Source organism: Diorhabda carinulata, chromosome 10, assembly GCF_026250575.1.
Source record: "Diorhabda carinulata isolate Delta chromosome 10, icDioCari1.1, whole genome shotgun sequence".
Classification (NCBI taxonomy): Eukaryota; Metazoa; Arthropoda; class Insecta; order Coleoptera; family Chrysomelidae; genus Diorhabda; species Diorhabda carinulata.
In genome coordinates, this window is record NC_079469.1 from 15,395,358 (window position 1) to 15,414,539 (window position 19,182).

A 19,182-nucleotide genomic window follows, 5' to 3' on the forward strand; every position below is an offset into this window, starting at 1 on the left:
AAAGTGCTACTACAACTTGCCGACTCTTAATAATTTTCATTTGTACGATTTTTTTCCATTTTTTTATCAATAATTTTCGTCTATAGTTAGACGTATTTCGTCTTCTTTTATAAAAAATCAATTCCCCAATCAGTATTATTCCTGAAAAATTATTTGTGAAAGAAAATGGGAGTGAAAATAACGACTATCAACTAGCATTAGCGTCAAAAATTCAAAACGAATTGAAAATACATTAATAAATGAATATACCACGGGAATACGACTTTTTATAGGTTATATTATCAATTACCGCCAATTTTCTAACGTCATCTGTCAAAATATGTCATAAAATTGCCGCATAAAAATAAACTGGTAGAATTGAAAAAAAAAACAATAAAAAAAACCGTCGAAAAGTTGAGTAAATATTATCCTGAAAGTGTTACGTCTAATGTTAACATTTTGACATTTCTCAAATTTTATTTGGAATAGTAGAGGGGGAAGGGGTTAAATAACTTACCAGAAAACACGTTACCGAAGCACAGAAGGTAAAAAGCGCCTTGTAACATTTTCAAACTGATTGGTTTCAATCGTTCATTTTCCTCTTCGGCTTTTATTTGTCTCTTTAAATCTTTATTAGTATCTTTGGCGACGTTTTCGGCTATTTCAGAAGACGAGATGTCTTTTCCTTTACCAAGTTTTTCGTATTCGTTTTCCGTCATCTTTGTTATAATACCAGCTTCGAATATCGTCATTAAACTAAATAATAATTTTATAAACAATTATAATCACCAACCAGTCACCTATATGCAACATTTCATACATCTTCACCCAAATGAAACCATCCAAACGTTTTAATCCCCCGAAAACGTTACACGAAAGGAAAATTATTGATTTATCTATTTTTTTTTAATTGCATTCGTTCATTAAGGCTGATTAGTTTACTTCGCTCCTGATCCACTTACATTTTTCCCATCGCGCGAAAGATTTTTTTCAATTTCCGCACCCTGAACACATAGTTTACACCACAACTACCCCAGTCTGTTTGTAAGCCCGGGACAATTACAATTGATCAATCATGAACCAAAGGACTCATTGAAATTCTAGGAGAAGGGGTCTTGAATGAGAAATGGTTAGGTCTTAGAAATAGCCCTGATATAGGAATAGTTCCCTCTGCAAGGGTTCGACAACCTGAATCTATAAACCATATTTGGACTGACAACATATATAATCGGTTATACAAATAATTTTATTAATAAATAGATCAAAAACGAAGTAAATTTCAATATACCATTTTCCTCAAGAATATCAGTGATTTCTACTAACATTTTGTTAATTTCTTCGATATAAGGACAACCCAATTGCAGGGCTATCGCCGAATAAGCAGTATTCAATTTACCGCTAAGATGGAAGTTACTGGACCCTAAAAAACAAAAAAAAAAAACTTGTTGTGATTGGCCGTTCGATAATTTTCATCGTTCTATAAGAGATGGAACCATTAAGAATTAAGAATCTGTTCACTATAACATTTGGCTTGTCACTATGGCTGACTTTTCGCGGTTTCAGACTCGATTTATATACTATTATGACATTCTAGAATCTTCGATTTTCTGGAAATCTCTAATTTGCCCTAATTTTGTTTGTAAACTTATAATTTATTGTTTTACGAAACAGAATTTCGATAAAAAGTTATTGTCCGTTACCGAATCTTTGTATATCGAAAAATAGGGTTTCTCTCCCTCCCATAACAGCAACATTTTTCGATTCTCTCACTAATTTCACTCCCGCTTCGACAGAATCTACCAAAATGTTATTGTAGCCTTGCTTAATGATCATTAGATCGTATAATCTTGAATAAATACCAGTACCATTCTGAAAGTAAATAATAATGTTCACCATAGCGTCGAACCTACGAGGGTAGCTCGATAAGTACTTAGCGTAGGAACAAGTTATTATCGTGTATCGAGATAAACTGTCCAAATTTCAGCCGAACAAATGACGATTTACTTTAGCAATAGACAGTCTCTAAAAACAAATGACGATTTACTTTAGCAATAGACAGTCTTTAAAAACAAATGACGATTTACTTTAGCAATAGACAGTCTCTAAAAACAAATGACGATTTACTTTAGCAATAGACAGTCTCTAAAGACAAATGACGATTTACTTTAGCAATAGACAATCTCTAGAGACAAATGACGATTTACTTTAGCAATAGACAGTCTCTAAAGACAAATGACGATTTACTTTAGCAATAGACAGTCTCTAAAGACAAATGACGATTTACTTTAGCAATAGACAGTCTTTAAAAACAAATGACGATTTACTTTAGCAATAGACAGTCTCTAAAAATAAATGACGATTTACTTTAGCAATAGACAGTCTCTAAAAACAAATGACGATTTACTTTAGCAATAGACAGTCTCTAAAAACAAATGACGATTTACTTTAGCAATAGACAGTCTCTAAAAACAAATGACGATTTACTTTAGCAATAGACAGTCTCTAAAGACAAATGACGATTTAGTTTAGCAATAGACAGTCTCTAAAGACAAATGACTATTTACTTTAGCAATAGACAGTCTCTAAAGACAAATGACGATTTAGTTTAGCAATAGACAGTCTCTAGAGACAAATGACGATTTACTTTAGCAATAGACAGTCTCTAAAGACAAATGACGATTTAGTTTAGCAATAGACAGTCTCTAAAGACAAATGACGATTTAGTTTAGCAATAGACAGTCTCTAAAGACAAATGACTATTTACTTTAGCAATAGACAGTCTCTAAAGACAAATGACGATTTACTTTAGCAATAGACAATCTCTAGAGACAAATGACGATTTACTTTAGCAATAGACAGTCTCTAGAGACAAATGACGATTTACTTTAGCAATAGACAGTCTCTAAAGACAAATGACGATTTACTTTAGCAATAGACAGTCTTTAAAAACAAATGACGATTTACTTTAGCAATAGACAGTCTCTAAAAATAAATGACGATTTACTTTAGCAATAGACAGTCTCTAAAAACAAATGACGATTTACTTTAGCAATAGACAGTCTCTAAAAACAAATGACGATTTACTTTAGCAATAGACAGTCTCTAAAAACAAATGACGATTTACTTTAGCAATAGACAGTCTCTAAAGACAAATGACGATTTAGTTTAGCAATAGACAGTCTCTAAAGACAAATGACTATTTACTTTAGCAATAGACAGTCTCTAAAGACAAATGACGATTTACTTTAGCAATAGACAATCTCTAGAGACAAATGACGATTTACTTTAGCAATAGACAGTCTCTAGAGACAAATGACGATTTACTTTAGCAATAGACAGTCTCTAGAGACAAATGACGATTTACTTTAGCAATAGACAGTCTCTAAAGACAAATGACGATTTAGTTTAGCAATAGACAGTCTCTAAAGACAAATGACTATTTACTTTAGCAATAGACAGTCTCTAAAGACAAATGACGATTTAGTTTAGCAATAGACAGTCTCTAGAGACAAATGACGATTTACTTTAGCAATAGACAGTCTCTAAAGACAAATGACGATTTAGTTTAGCAATAGACAGTCTCTAAAGACAAATGACGATTTAGTTTAGCAATAGACAGTCTCTAAAGACAAATGACGATTTACTTTAGCAATAGACAATCTCTAGAGACAAATGACGATTTACTTTAGCAATAGACAGTCTCTAGAGACAAATGACGATTTACTTTAGCAATAGACAGTCTCTAAAGACAAATGACGATTTACTTTAGCAATAGACAGTCTTTAAAAACAAATGACGATTTACTTTAGCAATAGACAGTCTCTAAAAATAAATGACGATTTACTTTAGCAATAGACAGTCTCTAAAAACAAATGACGATTTACTTTAGCAATAGACAGTCTCTAAAAACAAATGACGATTTACTTTAGCAATAGACAGTCTCTAAAGACAAATGACTATTTACTTTAGCAATAGACAGTCTCTAAAGACAAATGACGATTTACTTTAGCAATAGACAATCTCTAGAGACAAATGACGATTTACTTTAGCAATAGACAGTCTCTAGAGACAAATGACGATTTACTTTAGCAATAGACAGTCTCTAGAGACAAATGACGATTTACTTTAGCAATAGACAGTCTCTAAAGACAAATGACGATTTAGTTTAGCAATAGACAGTCTCTAAAGACAAATGACGATTTAGTTTAGCAATAGACAGTCTCTAAAGACAAATGACGATTTATTTGTCGAAAGACAATCTCTAAGATCTGTGCTCTATCCACTTTATTCTCCAGAATCGGCCCCAAGTGACTGTTTTGGTTCTAAACTTGAAAAAGTCACTCGTCAGGCAGAAAATTGTTTGAATGAGGACGCCTTCGCTGTCACGCAAACTTACTAATCAGATTTCAAGAAAACATATTTTTCAGACGGGTTAAGGGTATCGAACTAAAAATTAATCGACACATTTTTTGTTGTTCATTTGTAGGTTAAGTACTTATCGGAACACCCTCTTATAATTCTTGATAACCAATCAAGTTCATTTCAAACAACAATGATTGATATTTAATAATAAATTTACCTCTAGAAGTCCGTACGAAGAACTGTGTTTTTCGATAAAAAGTTTGTAGTCCCTCGAAATCATGGCTTCTTCTAATTGGTACAAATCGTGAATAGCTTTTTCTATGAATAAATTATTTTGATAACAATTTAAAGATTTTATAAATTAGAATGATCTTTCAAAAATATGAAAAAAATTTGTAAACCAACGTGAATATACAAAAAAAAACAGTGTTTCCAACAAATAAAGAAGAAGACATGCCCCCAGTGACGAATAAAGTACACGCAGGACCATTAAGTTGTCCGACAAATTTTCCATTTGGATATTCCTTGTCCAAAATAAGCTGGTCTCTGAGACAGTTTAAAAATCCGAACCAGAAATCAACAAATTCAAATTCAATCATCATTAAAACCGGAAGTACTGAACTCCGACCTCTAGGATCTCGATAAATGGATCCTGCGACTTTGAAAACGCCAAATTAACGTGTAGTTTCCTGTAAAGTTCGCAATAGGAAAAAGTTATACTGAAATAAAGCAACACATGTACGATAAATCGTAACTACCTCTTCAACCTCCCACAATACATCGAGTTAAAAGATTCCTGGTGAGACTAGCGACGATATATTACGAATTTATGAAATTATTATTTCCTAATCGGTTCAAATAAGCGTGCAAATTAATCAGACGTTTTGAAGTGTGAAAAACTACTTGATATATAGTGAAATAGTGACAAAACAGATCATTCTAATTTCTTTCAGTTTTTTTTTTCGTATTCCAGTTACCTCTTCCAGGTCTAGCTAAAAGTGAGGTTAAGTTAGCCGAATACATATCGCTGATGACGTAAGTGGCCGATATCGATAACAAAATTATGAAAAATCTTGTTCTATTGTTTGATTTCGGTTCGCGTCCGGCTAAAAATTGATAAATATATATATTTTCGTCACTTCCTATTACCCATTACGACTCACTTTGTTTTAAAAGAATCGTTATGGTGAACCAAGTACAGTCGAAAAACAAACGCGGATACGATTCGACTCGAAACCTCGGTCGCCATTGATTAGGCAAAGCTATTAGTAGATACAAAATGGGTCCCACTGCTATAACTGTTACACCAATTGCAGGCCAGACCTACAAATGATGACACACAAATGACAAACTTTTCATTGAGTCGTGGTAACACTGAGAAATCGAAAACCGTCATCACCATAACCTCCAAATTAATCTCAAAGAATTCTCTGGGTTCCTAATGGTCAAAAGTGAATTCTTCTCTCGTAGAAAGTTTGGTTGGTTGGTTCGAAACGTCGTATTTAGTTTTTATCAATCATTTCTTCACAGTACCTCCCAGCTGCTAGTCCAGAAGTTTGTCGATGTTAACGTCTTCCAAATTACCGACATATGATGGAGAATGGACTCGTCGAGTCATCCTTTTCATTCTAAGTAATAGCTAGGAGTCTATCAGAACTAGATCTGGACTATACGGTGGGTTTCACTGGGTATACTAACCGAAAAATGCTAAATTCTCAACGTCGGACTCGTTTTTGCGTTGTCGTGGTGGAAATCCTTCTGTGTCCCATACGTCAACGTGAAAGACTCCAGTTAGTTTTTAGCCTTGTGTTATCCTTTCCCTGTGGATAACATCATGTATATCGGAGGAACAAATCATCGTCAGTCGCTTGAGATTGTCCTCGTAGAAGGGAAAGCTTTTGACCTTGTGGTATTCTGACTCTCTGTAGACGTCCTCCACCTTTCTGAACACAATCGTCACTTTGTCTCTGGGTTTTTGAGTCAAGTTGGAAGATCCCAGTCAGTTTTTGACCTGGTGACCTTTTAAGTACGTTTCGAACTTTCTGGTTCATGTTGAAGGACCTAAATTTAATCTCCAGTCGCTTGAGATCGTCCAATTAGTTCCTACCTTGTGGCTCTTGAGGACTTTTGTACCTTCCTCAAATCAATGCTTTCTGTCTCTGGGTTTCTGGGTCAGTTTAGAAGACCCCAGTTTCATCACCAGTCGCTTGATAGCATCCTCTTAGAAAGTTCTTGTTAGTTTTGAGCACATCCTCGTAGAAGACCCCATACAGTTTTTGATATTGCTGTATTCTGGCTTTCTGAGGAGGTTCTCCACCTTTATCAACACAACTGTCACTTTTCCAGGTTTTTGTATCATTTGGAAAGACCTAGGGATCGAGGCCAGTCTTGAGAACGTCTCCGTAGAAGGGTGCAGTCAATTTTTGACATAGTGATATTCCGGCTTTCTGAAGACGTTATCCACCTTTTTCAACAGGTTTCTAGGTCATGTTGGAAGATTCAATTTTGATCATCGGTCATTATATCCGACAACCTGATTACAACCCCATAAAACGTTACGTCGTTTGCAGTTGCGAACTTTAAATCTCAGAACGCACCCTTAAAAAATCATATTGACTAATTACCTTCCACTGAAAGGGTCGCAAAAGTGCTAGAGCTTCATTTAAACGTCTAGGAGCGTGGGTAACGAACGCCCCACTATCCGCTAAAGTTATAAAGGAAAATTCGACATATTTGAATCGTTCGAAAGTCAATTCGACGTCACCAATAAATAAATCAGCTTTCTAAAACATTTACATCGATCATAAAGATTTATGTGAAATAAATTTATAATTACTCTTGTTGATATCAATCCGATAACACCTTTGACATAACCGTTTTCAGTTTCCAATGTTTCTTGAAGTTTCTCGTGAGGATCGAAATAATTGAACCTAAAAACTTGAGAATAATTTAAGAACAAACCATGTGCGATCACGCACAGGATCCATGGCGGATGATGAATGACAGATGACATACCAGATGACTTATGACGTTGGTGACAGTTGATACAGCTGTCATATCCTGCTCTAAATACTATATGAAGATATTGTAGAAGGAATCAATCAATCGTTTTTTAATTAATTAAACTTTTACCTAAAATTCAGTTTATTGGCCAATAATTTCAAAATTCTATCGTCTCTTCCTCCCAATACTTCAATCTCGTTTTCTAAATAAGAATCATTCCAAGAACTATTTTTGGATTCAATATGTCGAACAAAGTGCCACGGTGGCTTCTGAAAAAGAGTTTTCTCAATATTTCCACGGATAAAAATACTTTGGGGACAATCTAGATCATTCGACAGCAGGGGAAATAAACAAAAACTGTTTTGAACGGTATTTTTCCCATCGATCATTGTTTGGGATCTATTTTGCTTCCATTTCCTAACACCCATCACTTAGCTGGGGTGATTAGCTGGGAGTAGTTCTGGTCCAATAAATGAACGGTTATGGTCATCAGCTAATGAGCTAATTCATTCAAACACTCCAAAATTACTAGGTATCAAGACGAGTAACTCAAATTTCGAGTGCAGACTAACTTTGATCTCACTAAGAGGTTTCCTCTGTAAGGCAGAAGCCCATTAGTATGGCGAGGAATGTATACACCGCCTTCCACTAACAAATAATCAGTAATTCGATGTAGAATATCCCCAAGAGGGAGAAACCATAGTTTCGGTACATCAAGACTCATATCAGTAGATCTGAAAGGTGGATCAAAGTAACCACCACAAGAAGATGAGGATCACTAGAAGACCCAGTGGTTATTCTTAGTTTATCAAATTTCTATCGTATCTATAGATGTGAGACAAGCTGAGGCGCATGTAAGGGTTTCTACCTGAGTTGAAGGGTTCAAACCAAGATGCCTGATTGACTTTTGGCAAGATCTTTGATTTGCGCACGGAATTCGAATGGAAAGCGATCAGTAGAGAGGCTAGGAAGCTGTTTTCAATTTTTTGGAGATGCATTTTGATGATAACAAGTGAGGAGATGATCTGTTTATTGAAAAAAGCCTTTCGTACTCACATGGAGAACGGGAACTTGTAAAACTCTTCCTTTGAAATCCAGGTATACTGATTTTGTGATGGGCAGTGTAGGATGATGGAAAATACCGACATCCTGATGCCACCAGTTTATCATTTCTAAATCGTGCTCTTTGTTAGAGGTCACTTGACTATAGTATAACCGGAAACTAGAAAAAATAAGGGATGAGTGGTTGACGTGATGAATTTTGTTTGGGACGCATTTCCGTCTAATGTTGCTTTTGATTAGAAATTAGAAAAATTGTAGGGAGAAAAAGTTGGGGAAATTTTTGAGATAGGAAATTGGAGAAATTAGGGAAATTTTGTGAATCAAAGATAACAAAAAGTTATGGAAATAAGAAATGAAAAGAAAGGGGAATTAAAAGAAAATTGAAAAGTGGAGAAAATTTTCGAAATTCAGAAAAGGTGGGAAAATCAAAAGAGCTAGAGAAATAGAAAAAATCAGAAAAACTGAGAAGAATTGAAAATTTGGGAAAATTATGGAAATTAGAAAAATTGGAAAATAATAAATAATAAAACAGAGTATTTAGAAAAATTGAAGATATTTGAATATTTGTGGAAAATAGAATAGCTAGAAAAATTGGAAAAATATGAGAAATTGGGTAAAGCCAGAAAAATTGGGAAGTTTGCGAAAATTTATGAAAATTATAGGAATTACAAGAATTAGAAAATACTAGAATCGGAATAGCTAGTAAAATTGTATAAATGCGAAAAATTGAAAAAATATAGAATAACGAGAAAAATTGGGAAAACTCGAAAAATTTGAGAAAAAAATGCGAAAATTGGGTGAATTTGGGAAAATTATAAAAATAAGAGAAACTAAAAAAATTTCGAAGATTGCGTGAATTTGGGAAAATTATAAAAATAAAAAAAATGGAAAAATTGGAGAAAATGGAATAAATTTAAAAATTGGGATAATTATAGAAAATAGAAGAATTGGAAAAATTCGAAAAATTTGAGAAACTAAAAAAATTTCGAAGATTGCGTGAATTTGGGAAAATTATAGAAATAAAAAAATGGAAAAATTGCAGAAAATGGAATAAATTTAAAAATTGGGAGAATTATAGAAAATAGAATTGGAAAAATTCGAAAAATTGGGAAAACTAAAAAAATTTCGAAGATTGCGTGAATTTGGGAAAATTATAAAAATAAAAAAAAAGGAAAAATTGGAGAAAATGGAATAAATTTAAAAATTGGGATAATTATAAAAAATAGAAGAATTGGAAAAATTCGAAAAATTTGAGAAACTAAAAAAATTTCGAAGGTTGCGTGAATTTGGGAAAATTATAGAAATAAAAAAATGGAAAAATTGCAGAAAATGGAATAAATTTAAAAATTGGGAGAATTATAGAAAATAGAAGAATTGGAAAAATTCGAAAAATTGGAAAAACTAAAAAAATTTCGAAGATTGCGTGAATTTGGGAAAATTATAAAAATAAAAAAAATGGAAAAATTGGAGAAAATGGAATAAATTTAAAAATTGGGAGAATTATAGAAAATAGAAGAATTGGAAAAATTCGAAAAATTGGAAAAACTAAAAAAATTTCGAAGATTGCGTGAATTTGGGAAAATTATAAAAATAAAAAAAATGGAAAAATTGGAGAAAATGGAATAAATTTAAAAATTGGGAGAATTATAGAAAATAGAAGAATTGGAAAAATTCGAAAAATTTGAGAAACTAAAAAAATTTCGAAGATTGCGTGAATTTGGGAAAATTATAGAAATAAAAAAATGGAAAAATTGCAGAAAATGGAATAAATTTAAAAATTAGGAGAATTATAGAAAATAGAAGAATTGGAAAATTCGAAAAATTTGAAAAACTAAAAAAATTTCGAAGGTTGCGTGAATTTGGGAAAAATATAGAAATAAAAAAATGGAAAAATTGCAGAAAATGGAATAAATTTAAAAATTGGGAGAATTATAGAAAATAGAAGAATTGGAAAAATTCCAAAAATCTAGACGCTAGAAGCTAGACCAATCAAAAGAACTAGACAAAAAAAATTAAGAAAAACCGAAAGAAATTATAAGAATCTGGAAAATCGGAAAACATTGGTAGAATTAGACAAATGAAAAACAATAAGAAAACTTTAAATCTAAAAAGGTAGAGAACACAGAAAATCAGCAAATTTTGAAAAATCAAAATAATCGAGGTAATTAGAAAAATCGGAAAAATTTGATGGAGAACTGAAAATTGGGAAAATTTAAAAAACCAATAAAAAAATGTAGAATTATATTTATTACAAAAACTAGGAAAAATAGACAAGGAAAAATAAGAGAAATTATTTTCAAAATCAAAGAAAATCGAAATTCTCAAGAATTAAAAAAAAAACAATAAATGATAATTTAGAAACCAGAAAATTCCAAAAAACCAGAAAAATTAGAAACATTGAAGAAATTAAAATAATTTCCAGAATCGGAAAATTTGGAAATAGGAAGAATGAAAAAAAAAATTTAAAAAATCGTAAAATTTGAAAAAACTTGAAACATGAATAATTTCGAGGAATTATAAAAACTGGAAAATGGTAAAAATGTAGAAATTAGAGAAATTAAAACAAAAATTGAGGAAACCTGAAAAATTTATTCAATTTTTAGCATATAATTTTCTCATACTCACGTATTATTTCTAGGAAATGTTATCGCGTAAACTTTTATAGAATACGGTATATTCTCAGTGAAAAATGGGGAAAACGTACCTCTCCCCCAATAAAATATAAAAATTGTATTTCTTCGAATCAAATTCCTCTCGTTGATCTAAAAAAATTCCCTATCGACATTTCAATTTTAAGATAACTTCTATTATAGACAGGACCGGACTAAGCTAGGGGCATTGGGGGGGCCCCAGGTTCCTTTTATTATTATACTATAAAACCGAAATTACTTTGTCGCCAATTATATTATTATTTACCCCCCCTCCCCTTCCGACATAATTTTATAATATCATAATATTTAACAATTTTGAAACATCCTTTATAATATATTAAGAGTATAAAGCAATTTTGTCGCCTTTAATTTTATTAATTTCAAGTTAAATTCAAATACGTTGATATTAATTAGACGATTCGTCTTGTATCGGTTTTACAAAGGTTAAGAAGATTTATTATATAATAATTCTGAATTAATATTTTTATTTTTTTGTCAATTAACCATTAATTATTAATAATATTATGATTATATCATTTTTTTTCACTTTTGTACCGAATTACTCTAATTTTTTCTTACATTGTAACACCATACGACCTGACCCAAGGTATTGTGACCAAGATTAGATCCGGCAGTTAACGTGTTAAATGAGATTTATTATTAACTTACTTCTATTAGTAATAATTCATATAAGCGATGACGGCCAAAAAATAAACTAGAAACACCAAGAAATTGTTCTGTTTGATAAGAAAGATAATCAAAATACTGAAAAAAAAACAATTAAAAATTAATCAATATTATGATTTTTTTGATAATTGAATACCTTTTCCAGAACGTCAGGGTTGGAAAGATTGAAAGTAATTATAGAAATTTGTCCTTGTTGTATCACTTTCACTAAATATTCGATGAATTGATTTTCTAAAATTATAGAAATAAGGAAAATCAGAATAACTAGGAACATTACAGAATTAGAAAAATTGAAAATACTGTCAATATAAGCGGAATTTTAGAAATTGAAATAATTATGAATGTCCTAAAAATTATAAAAACCAAAAAAATTAGGAAAAACAGAAAGTTGTAAAATTTTGGAGGGTGATCAAAACTACAGAAATTGAGGAAAAACTCCAAAAATTAGAAAAGAAAAAAAAAAACTACAAAAATGACAAAATTAGAAAAATTGTAGGGATTGGGAAAATTAGAAAAGTCAGAATAAATAGGAAAATTGGAAAAATACACAAATTTAAAAATACGGAAAATTAGAAAATTTGAGAAAATGAAAAATTAACAGAAAATTGCGAAAAATTCTTGAATTCGGAGGAAACAATCCAAAATATTAGAAAAATCGGGAAAATCGTGAAAATTACAAAAATTATAGAAATTAGAAAAAATAGACAAGCGAAACTATGGAAATTAGCAAAATTGTAGGGATTGGGAAAATTAGGAAAGTCAAAATAAATAGAAAAATTGGAAAAATACGGTAAATTAGAAAATTTGAGAAAATGAAAAATTTACAGAAAATTGCGAAAAATTCTTGAATTTGGAGGAAACAAACCAAAATATTAGAAAAATCGGGAAAATCGTGAAAATTACAAAAATTATAGAAATTAGAAAAAGTTGACAAGCGAAACTATGGAAATTAGCAAAATTGTAGGGATTGGGAAAATTAGGAAAGTCAAAATAAATAGGAAAATTGGAAAAATACACAAATTTAAAAATACGGAAAATTAAAAAATTTGAGAAAATGAAAAATTTACAGAAAATTGCGAAAAATTCTTGAATTTGGAGGAAACAAACCAAAATATTAGAAAAATCGGGAAAATCGTGAAAATTACAAAAATTATAGAAATTAGAAAAAATAGACAAGCGAAACTATGGAAATTAGCAAAATTGTAGGGATTGGGAAAATTAGGAAAGTCAAAATAAATAGAAAAATTGGAAAAATACACAAATTTAAAAATACGGAAAACTAGAAAATTTGAGAAAATGAAAAATTTACAGAAAATTGCGAAAAATTCTTGAATTCGGAGGAAACAATCCAAAATATTAGAAAAATCGGGAAAATCGTGAAAATTACAAAAATTATAGAAATTAGAAAAAATAGACAAGCGAAACTATGGAAATTAGCAAAATTGTAGGGATTGGGAAAATTAGGAAAGTCAAAATAAATAGAAAAATTGGAAAAATACACAAATTTAAAAATACGGAAAACTAGAAAATTTGAGAAAATGAAAAATTTACAGAAAATTGCGAAAAATTCTTGAATTCGGAGGAAACAATCCAAAATATTAGAAAAATCGGGAAAATCGTGAAAATTACAAAAATTATAGAAATTAGAAAAAATAGACAAGCGAAACTATGGAAATTAGCAAAATTGTAGGGATTGGGAAAATTAGGAAAGTCAAAATAAATAGGAAAATTGGAAAAATACACAAATTTAAAAATACGGAAAACTAGAAAATTTGAGAAAATAAAAAATTTACAGAAAATTGCGAAAAATTCTTGAATTTGGAGGAAACAAACCAAAATATTAGAAAAATCGGGAAAATCGTGAAAATTACAAAAATTATAGAAATTAGAAAAAATAGACAAGCGAAACTATGGAAATTAGCAAAATTGTAGGGATTGGGAAAATTAGGAAAGTCAAAATAAATAGGAAAATTGGAAAAATACACAAATTTAAAAATACGGAAAACTAGAAAATTTGAGAAAATAAAAAATTTACAGAAAATTGCGAAAAATTCTTGAATTTGGAGGAAACAAACCAAAATATTAGAAAAATCGGGAAAATCGTGAAAATTACAAAAATTATAGAAATTAGAAAAAGTTGACAAGCGAAACTATGGAAATTAGCAAAATTGTAGGGATTGGGAAAATTAGGAAAGTCAAAATAAATAGGAAAATTGGAAAAATACACAAATTTAAAAATACGGAAAATTAAAAAATTTGAGAAAATGAAAAATTTACAGAAAATTGCGAAAAATTCTTGAATTTGGAGGAAACAAACCAAAATATTAGAAAAATCGGGAAAATCGTGAAAATTACAAAAATTATAGAAATTAGAAAAAATAGACAAGCGAAACTATGGAAATTAGCAAAATTGTAGGGATTGGGAAAATTAGGAAAGTCAAAATAAATAGAAAAATTGGAAAAATACACAAATTTAAAAATACGGAAAACTAGAAAATTTGAGAAAATGAAAAATTTACAGAAAATTGCGAAAAATTCTTGAATTCGGAGGAAACAATCCAAAATATTAGAAAAATCGGGAAAATCGTGAAAATTACAAAAATTATAGAAATTAGAAAAAATAGACAAGCGAAACTATGGAAATTAGCAAAATTGTAGGGATTGGGAAAATTAGGAAAGTCAAAATAAATAGGAAAATTGGAAAAATACACAAATTTAAAAATACGGAAAACTAGAAAATTTGAGAAAATGAAAAATTTACAGAAAATTGCGAAAAATTCTTGAATTCGGAGGAAACAATCCAAAATATTAGAAAAATCGGGAAAATCGTGAAAATTACAAAAATTATAGAAATTAGAAAAAATAGACAAGCGAAACTATGGAAATTAGCAAAATTGTAGGGATTGGGAAAATTAGGAAAGTCAAAATAAATAGAAAAATTGGAAAAATACACAAATTTAAAAATACGGAAAACTAGAAAATTTGAGAAAATGAAAAATTTACAGAAAATTGCGAAAAATTCTTGAATTTGGAGGAAACAATCCAAAATATTAGAAAAATCGGGAAAATCGTGAAAATTACAAAAATTATAGAAATTAGAAAAAATAGACAAGCGAAACTATGGAAATTAGCAAAATTGTAGGGATTGGGAAAATTAGGAAAGTCAAAATAAATAGGAAAATTGGAAAAATACACAAATTTAAAAATACGGAAAACTAGAAAATTTGAGAAAATAAAAAATTTACAGAAAATTGCGAAAAATTCTTGAATTTGGAGGAAACAAACCAAAATATTAGAAAAATCGGGAAAATCGTGAAAATTACAAAAATTATAGAAATTAGAAAAAATAGACAAGCGAAACTATGGAAATTAGCAAAATTGTAGGGATTGGGAAAATTAGGAAAGTCAAAATAAATAGGAAAATTGGAAAAATACACAAATTTAAAAATACGGAAAACTAGAAAATTTGAGAAAATAAAAAATTTACAGAAAATTGCGAAAAATTCTTGAATTTGGAGGAAACAAACCAAAATATTAGAAAAATCGGGAAAATCGTGAAAATTACAAAAATTATAGAAATTAGAAAAAATAGACAAACGAGAAACTAGAAAAATTGAAGGAATTGAAAAAATAAAAAACAATTGAAAAATTATAGGAACTGGACAAAAAAAGAAAAATCAGGGGAGCTGTATAAAAATTAGAAAAACTATAGAAATTAGAAAATATAGAGAAATTAGAAAAAATATTAAAAATAGAGAAAAAGTACAAAAATTTTATAAAATTTAGAAAAAAAGAAAAAAAATCATAAAAAACTAGAGAAATTAAGAAAAAATGTAAAAACCAGAGAATAAGGAAAATTAGAGAATGTAGAAAAACTGGATATTAAAAAATGAAAAAATTACAAAATCTAGAGAAATGGAAAAAACGAACAATAATTGGAAACTTGGAGAAAATTATATAAACAGGAAAAATTGAAAAAATTTGAGAATTTAGGAAAAAGAAACTAGAAAATTAAAATGATTGGAAAATTATAGAATTTGGAAATAAAAGGAGAAACAGGCGAACTATAAATTAGAAAATATGTGCAAACTAGAAAAAAACTGAAAACTTCAGAGAAATGGAAAATTTGAAAATTGAAAATTTTGCTATTTAAATAGAATCGAATTGTTGTGCAGAATCGATGAATATAATATCGAATTCTATTGTGATTTGATAAAACTAGGAAAATAAAATTTAGGAAAAAACCGAAAATCAGAAAATTTTAGAAAACAGAAAACTCAGAATAACAAGAAAAATAAGAGAAAATACAAAATCGAGAAAAATTATAAAAAACGAAAAATTATAAAATTTATTTATATATGATTACAATTAAAGAAATTAGAAAATAAGGGGAAAAGCAGAACCAACCACTAGAAAAATTTGGACAAATTTAAAAATTAGAAAAGCTGAAAAAAATATAAAAAATTGTAACAATCGAATTAGAATCAATGAATTCAATTTCTTTCAATTATTTTACATTATCCATACTAAGTTTTCCCTCACCGAAAGAAGTGTCGAATCCTATAGTGATTTCTTGGAGTGGAAAACCTCCAACGAATTCATAAACTGCCGTCACCAAATCCCCACCGAACTGTCGTTTTACATTATCTGTAGTATCTAGTAAAACAGAATATAATTTACGAACGTTATGATACTAAAAATCCATTTGCCACATTTTTTTTTTTCAAAATTTTTGGGGTCTCATACGTATAGATAATGTATGGAATAGGGCTAGAACAGAGCCTTGTGGAACACCAGTAAGGGTGAACGGAAACCGAAGAAAAGTTACGTAAATATTATTCTGAGAATTCTCTACTTTTTATAGTACGTAAAATGTTTGAAACTTCATAATTTCATTAGATTTTTTTTATATAAAAAAATTGATTAACTCACATGAATTTATTATTATTTTTGAATGATTGGCAGCACTGATGCGTGTGATAGAACATATCACGAAAATAATTGGAATGTGAACGTTCATAGTTGATTAAATTCTGAACTAAAATGATTAGGAAAAGAAATTTTTTCGTGAAATATCATCACTTGTTATATTATTGACGTTCATGATAGATTCGAACATGAATAATTAATTTATTCGAGATTTATTGGGTGTATTTAAGAGTATTCGGTTTGAATAAGAATAATTGTGACACAATATTTTGTTAATAAAATTCCCCCCATGGTCAGTATCACCAAGATATGGTAAAAAGGAAACTTTAAACTCGAATTACTAAATTAGTATGTAATAACTTGTTTTTGACTGATTTTTAACAAGCGTATTAACTCAAAATTTCGTACAGTCACTAAATAGGGATGAAAGTATACTAATTTAATAGATTGGCACCATTATCCTTGCTAGGATCATCAAGATAGGATAAAAAGGAATCTTTAAACTCGAATAACCAAATTAGTATGTAATGACTTCATTTTGACTGATTTTTAACAAGCGTATTAACTCAAAATTTCGTACAGTCACTAAATAGGGATGAAAGTATACTAATTTAATAGATTGGCACCATTATCCTTGCTAGGATCATCAAGATAGGATAAAAAGGAAACTTTAAACTCGAATTACTAAATTAGTATGTAATAACTTGTTTTTGACTGATTTTTAACAAGCGTATTAACTCAAAATTTCGTACAGTCACTAAATAGGGATGAAAGTATACTAATTTAATAGATTGGCACCATTATCCTTGCTAGGATCATCAAGATAGGATAAAAAGGAATCTTTAAACTCGAATAACCAAATTAGTATGTAATGACTTCATTTTGACTGATTTTTAACAAGCGTATTAACTCAAAATTTCGTACAGTCACTAAATAGGGATGAAAGTATACTAATTTAATAGATTGGCACCATTATCCTTGCTAGGATCATCAAGATAGGATAAAAAGGAAACTTTAAACTCGAATTACTAAATTAGTATGTAATAACTTGTTTTTGACTGATTTTTAACAAGCGTATTAACTCAAAATTTCGTACAGTCACTAAATAGGGATGAAAGTATACTAATTTAATAGATTGGCACCATTATCCTTGCTAGGATCATCAAGATAGGATGAAAAGGAAACTTTAAACTCGAATTACTAAATTAGTATGTAATAACTTGTTTTTGACTGATTTTTAACAAGCGTATTAACTCAAAATTTCGTACAGTCACTAAATAGGGATGAAAGTATACTAATTTAATAGATTGGCACCATTATCCTTGCTAGGATCATCAAGATAGGATGAAAAGGAAACTTTAAACTCGAATAACTAAATTAGTATGTAATAACTTGTTTTTGACTGATTTTTAACAAGCGTATTAACTCAAAATTTCGTACAGTCACTAAATAGGGATGAAAGTATACTAATTTAATAGATTGGCACCATTATCCTTGCTAGGATCATCAAGATAGGATGAAAAGGAAACTTTAAACTCGAATTACTAAATTAGTATGTAATAACTTGTTTTTGACTGATTTTTAACAAGCGTATTAACTCAAAATTTCGTACAGTCACTAAATAGGGATGAAAGTATACTAATTTAATAGATTGGCACCATTATCCTTGCTAGGATCATCAAGATAGGATAAAAAGGAAACTTTAAACTCGAATTACTAAATTAGTATGTAATAACTTGTTTTTGACTGATTTTTAACAAGCGTATTAACTCAAAATTTCGTACAGTCACTAAATAGGGATGAAAGTATACTAATTTAATAGATTGGCACCATTATCCTTGCTAGGATCATCAAGATAGGATGAAAAGGAAACTTTAAACTCGAATAACTAAATTAGTATGTAATAACTTGTTTTTGACTGATTTTTTACAAGCGTATTAACTCAAAATTTCGTACAGTCACTAAATAGGGATGAAAGTATACTAATTTAATAGATTGGCATCATTATCCTTGCCAGGATCATCAAGATAGGATAAAAAGGAATCTTTAAGCTCGAATAACCAAATTAGTATGTAATGACTTGTTTTTAACTGATTTTTAACAAACGTATCAACTCAAAATTTCGTACAGTCACTAAATAGGGATGAAAGTATACTAATTTAATAGATTGGCATCATTATCCTTGCCAGGATCATCAAGATAGGATAAAAAGGAATCTTTAAGCTCGAATAACCAAATTAGTATGTAATGACTTGTTTTTAACTGATTTTTAACAAACGTATCAACTCAAAATTTCGTACAGTCACTAAATAGGGATGAAAGTATACTAATTTAATAGATTGGCACCATTATCCTTGCTAGGATCATCAAGATAGGATAAAAAGGAATCTTTAAACTCGAATAACCAAATTAGTATGTAATGACTTCATTTTGACTGATTTTTAACGAGCGTGTTATCATTGTATAAATTACAGTTCACTTTTGGTGGAACCGAAAACTCAAGTTTTAT

General features: G+C 29.7%; 1 protein-coding gene across 1 annotated transcript; it reads right to left on the minus strand.

The window, feature by feature from the left end:
* Nucleotides 1–70: 70 nt before the first annotated feature.
* Nucleotides 71–16,848, minus strand: LOC130898924 (ionotropic receptor 40a; the record flags this gene model as incomplete). Its single annotated transcript, XM_057808524.1, has 16 exons — nt 16,827–16,848; nt 16,287–16,400; nt 11,881–11,975; nt 11,727–11,822; nt 11,032–11,168; nt 8,401–8,566; nt 7,474–7,613; nt 7,178–7,271; nt 6,966–7,124; nt 5,505–5,664; nt 5,319–5,447; nt 4,559–4,659; nt 1,680–1,848; nt 1,303–1,399; nt 497–735; nt 71–141 (listed from the first exon to the last, which is right to left on the minus strand). Coding segments are annotated over exons 1-16 (1,989 nt in total), but the record flags the coding sequence as incomplete, so codon positions are not given.
* Between the last annotated feature and the right edge of the window lie 2,334 nt (nt 16,849–19,182).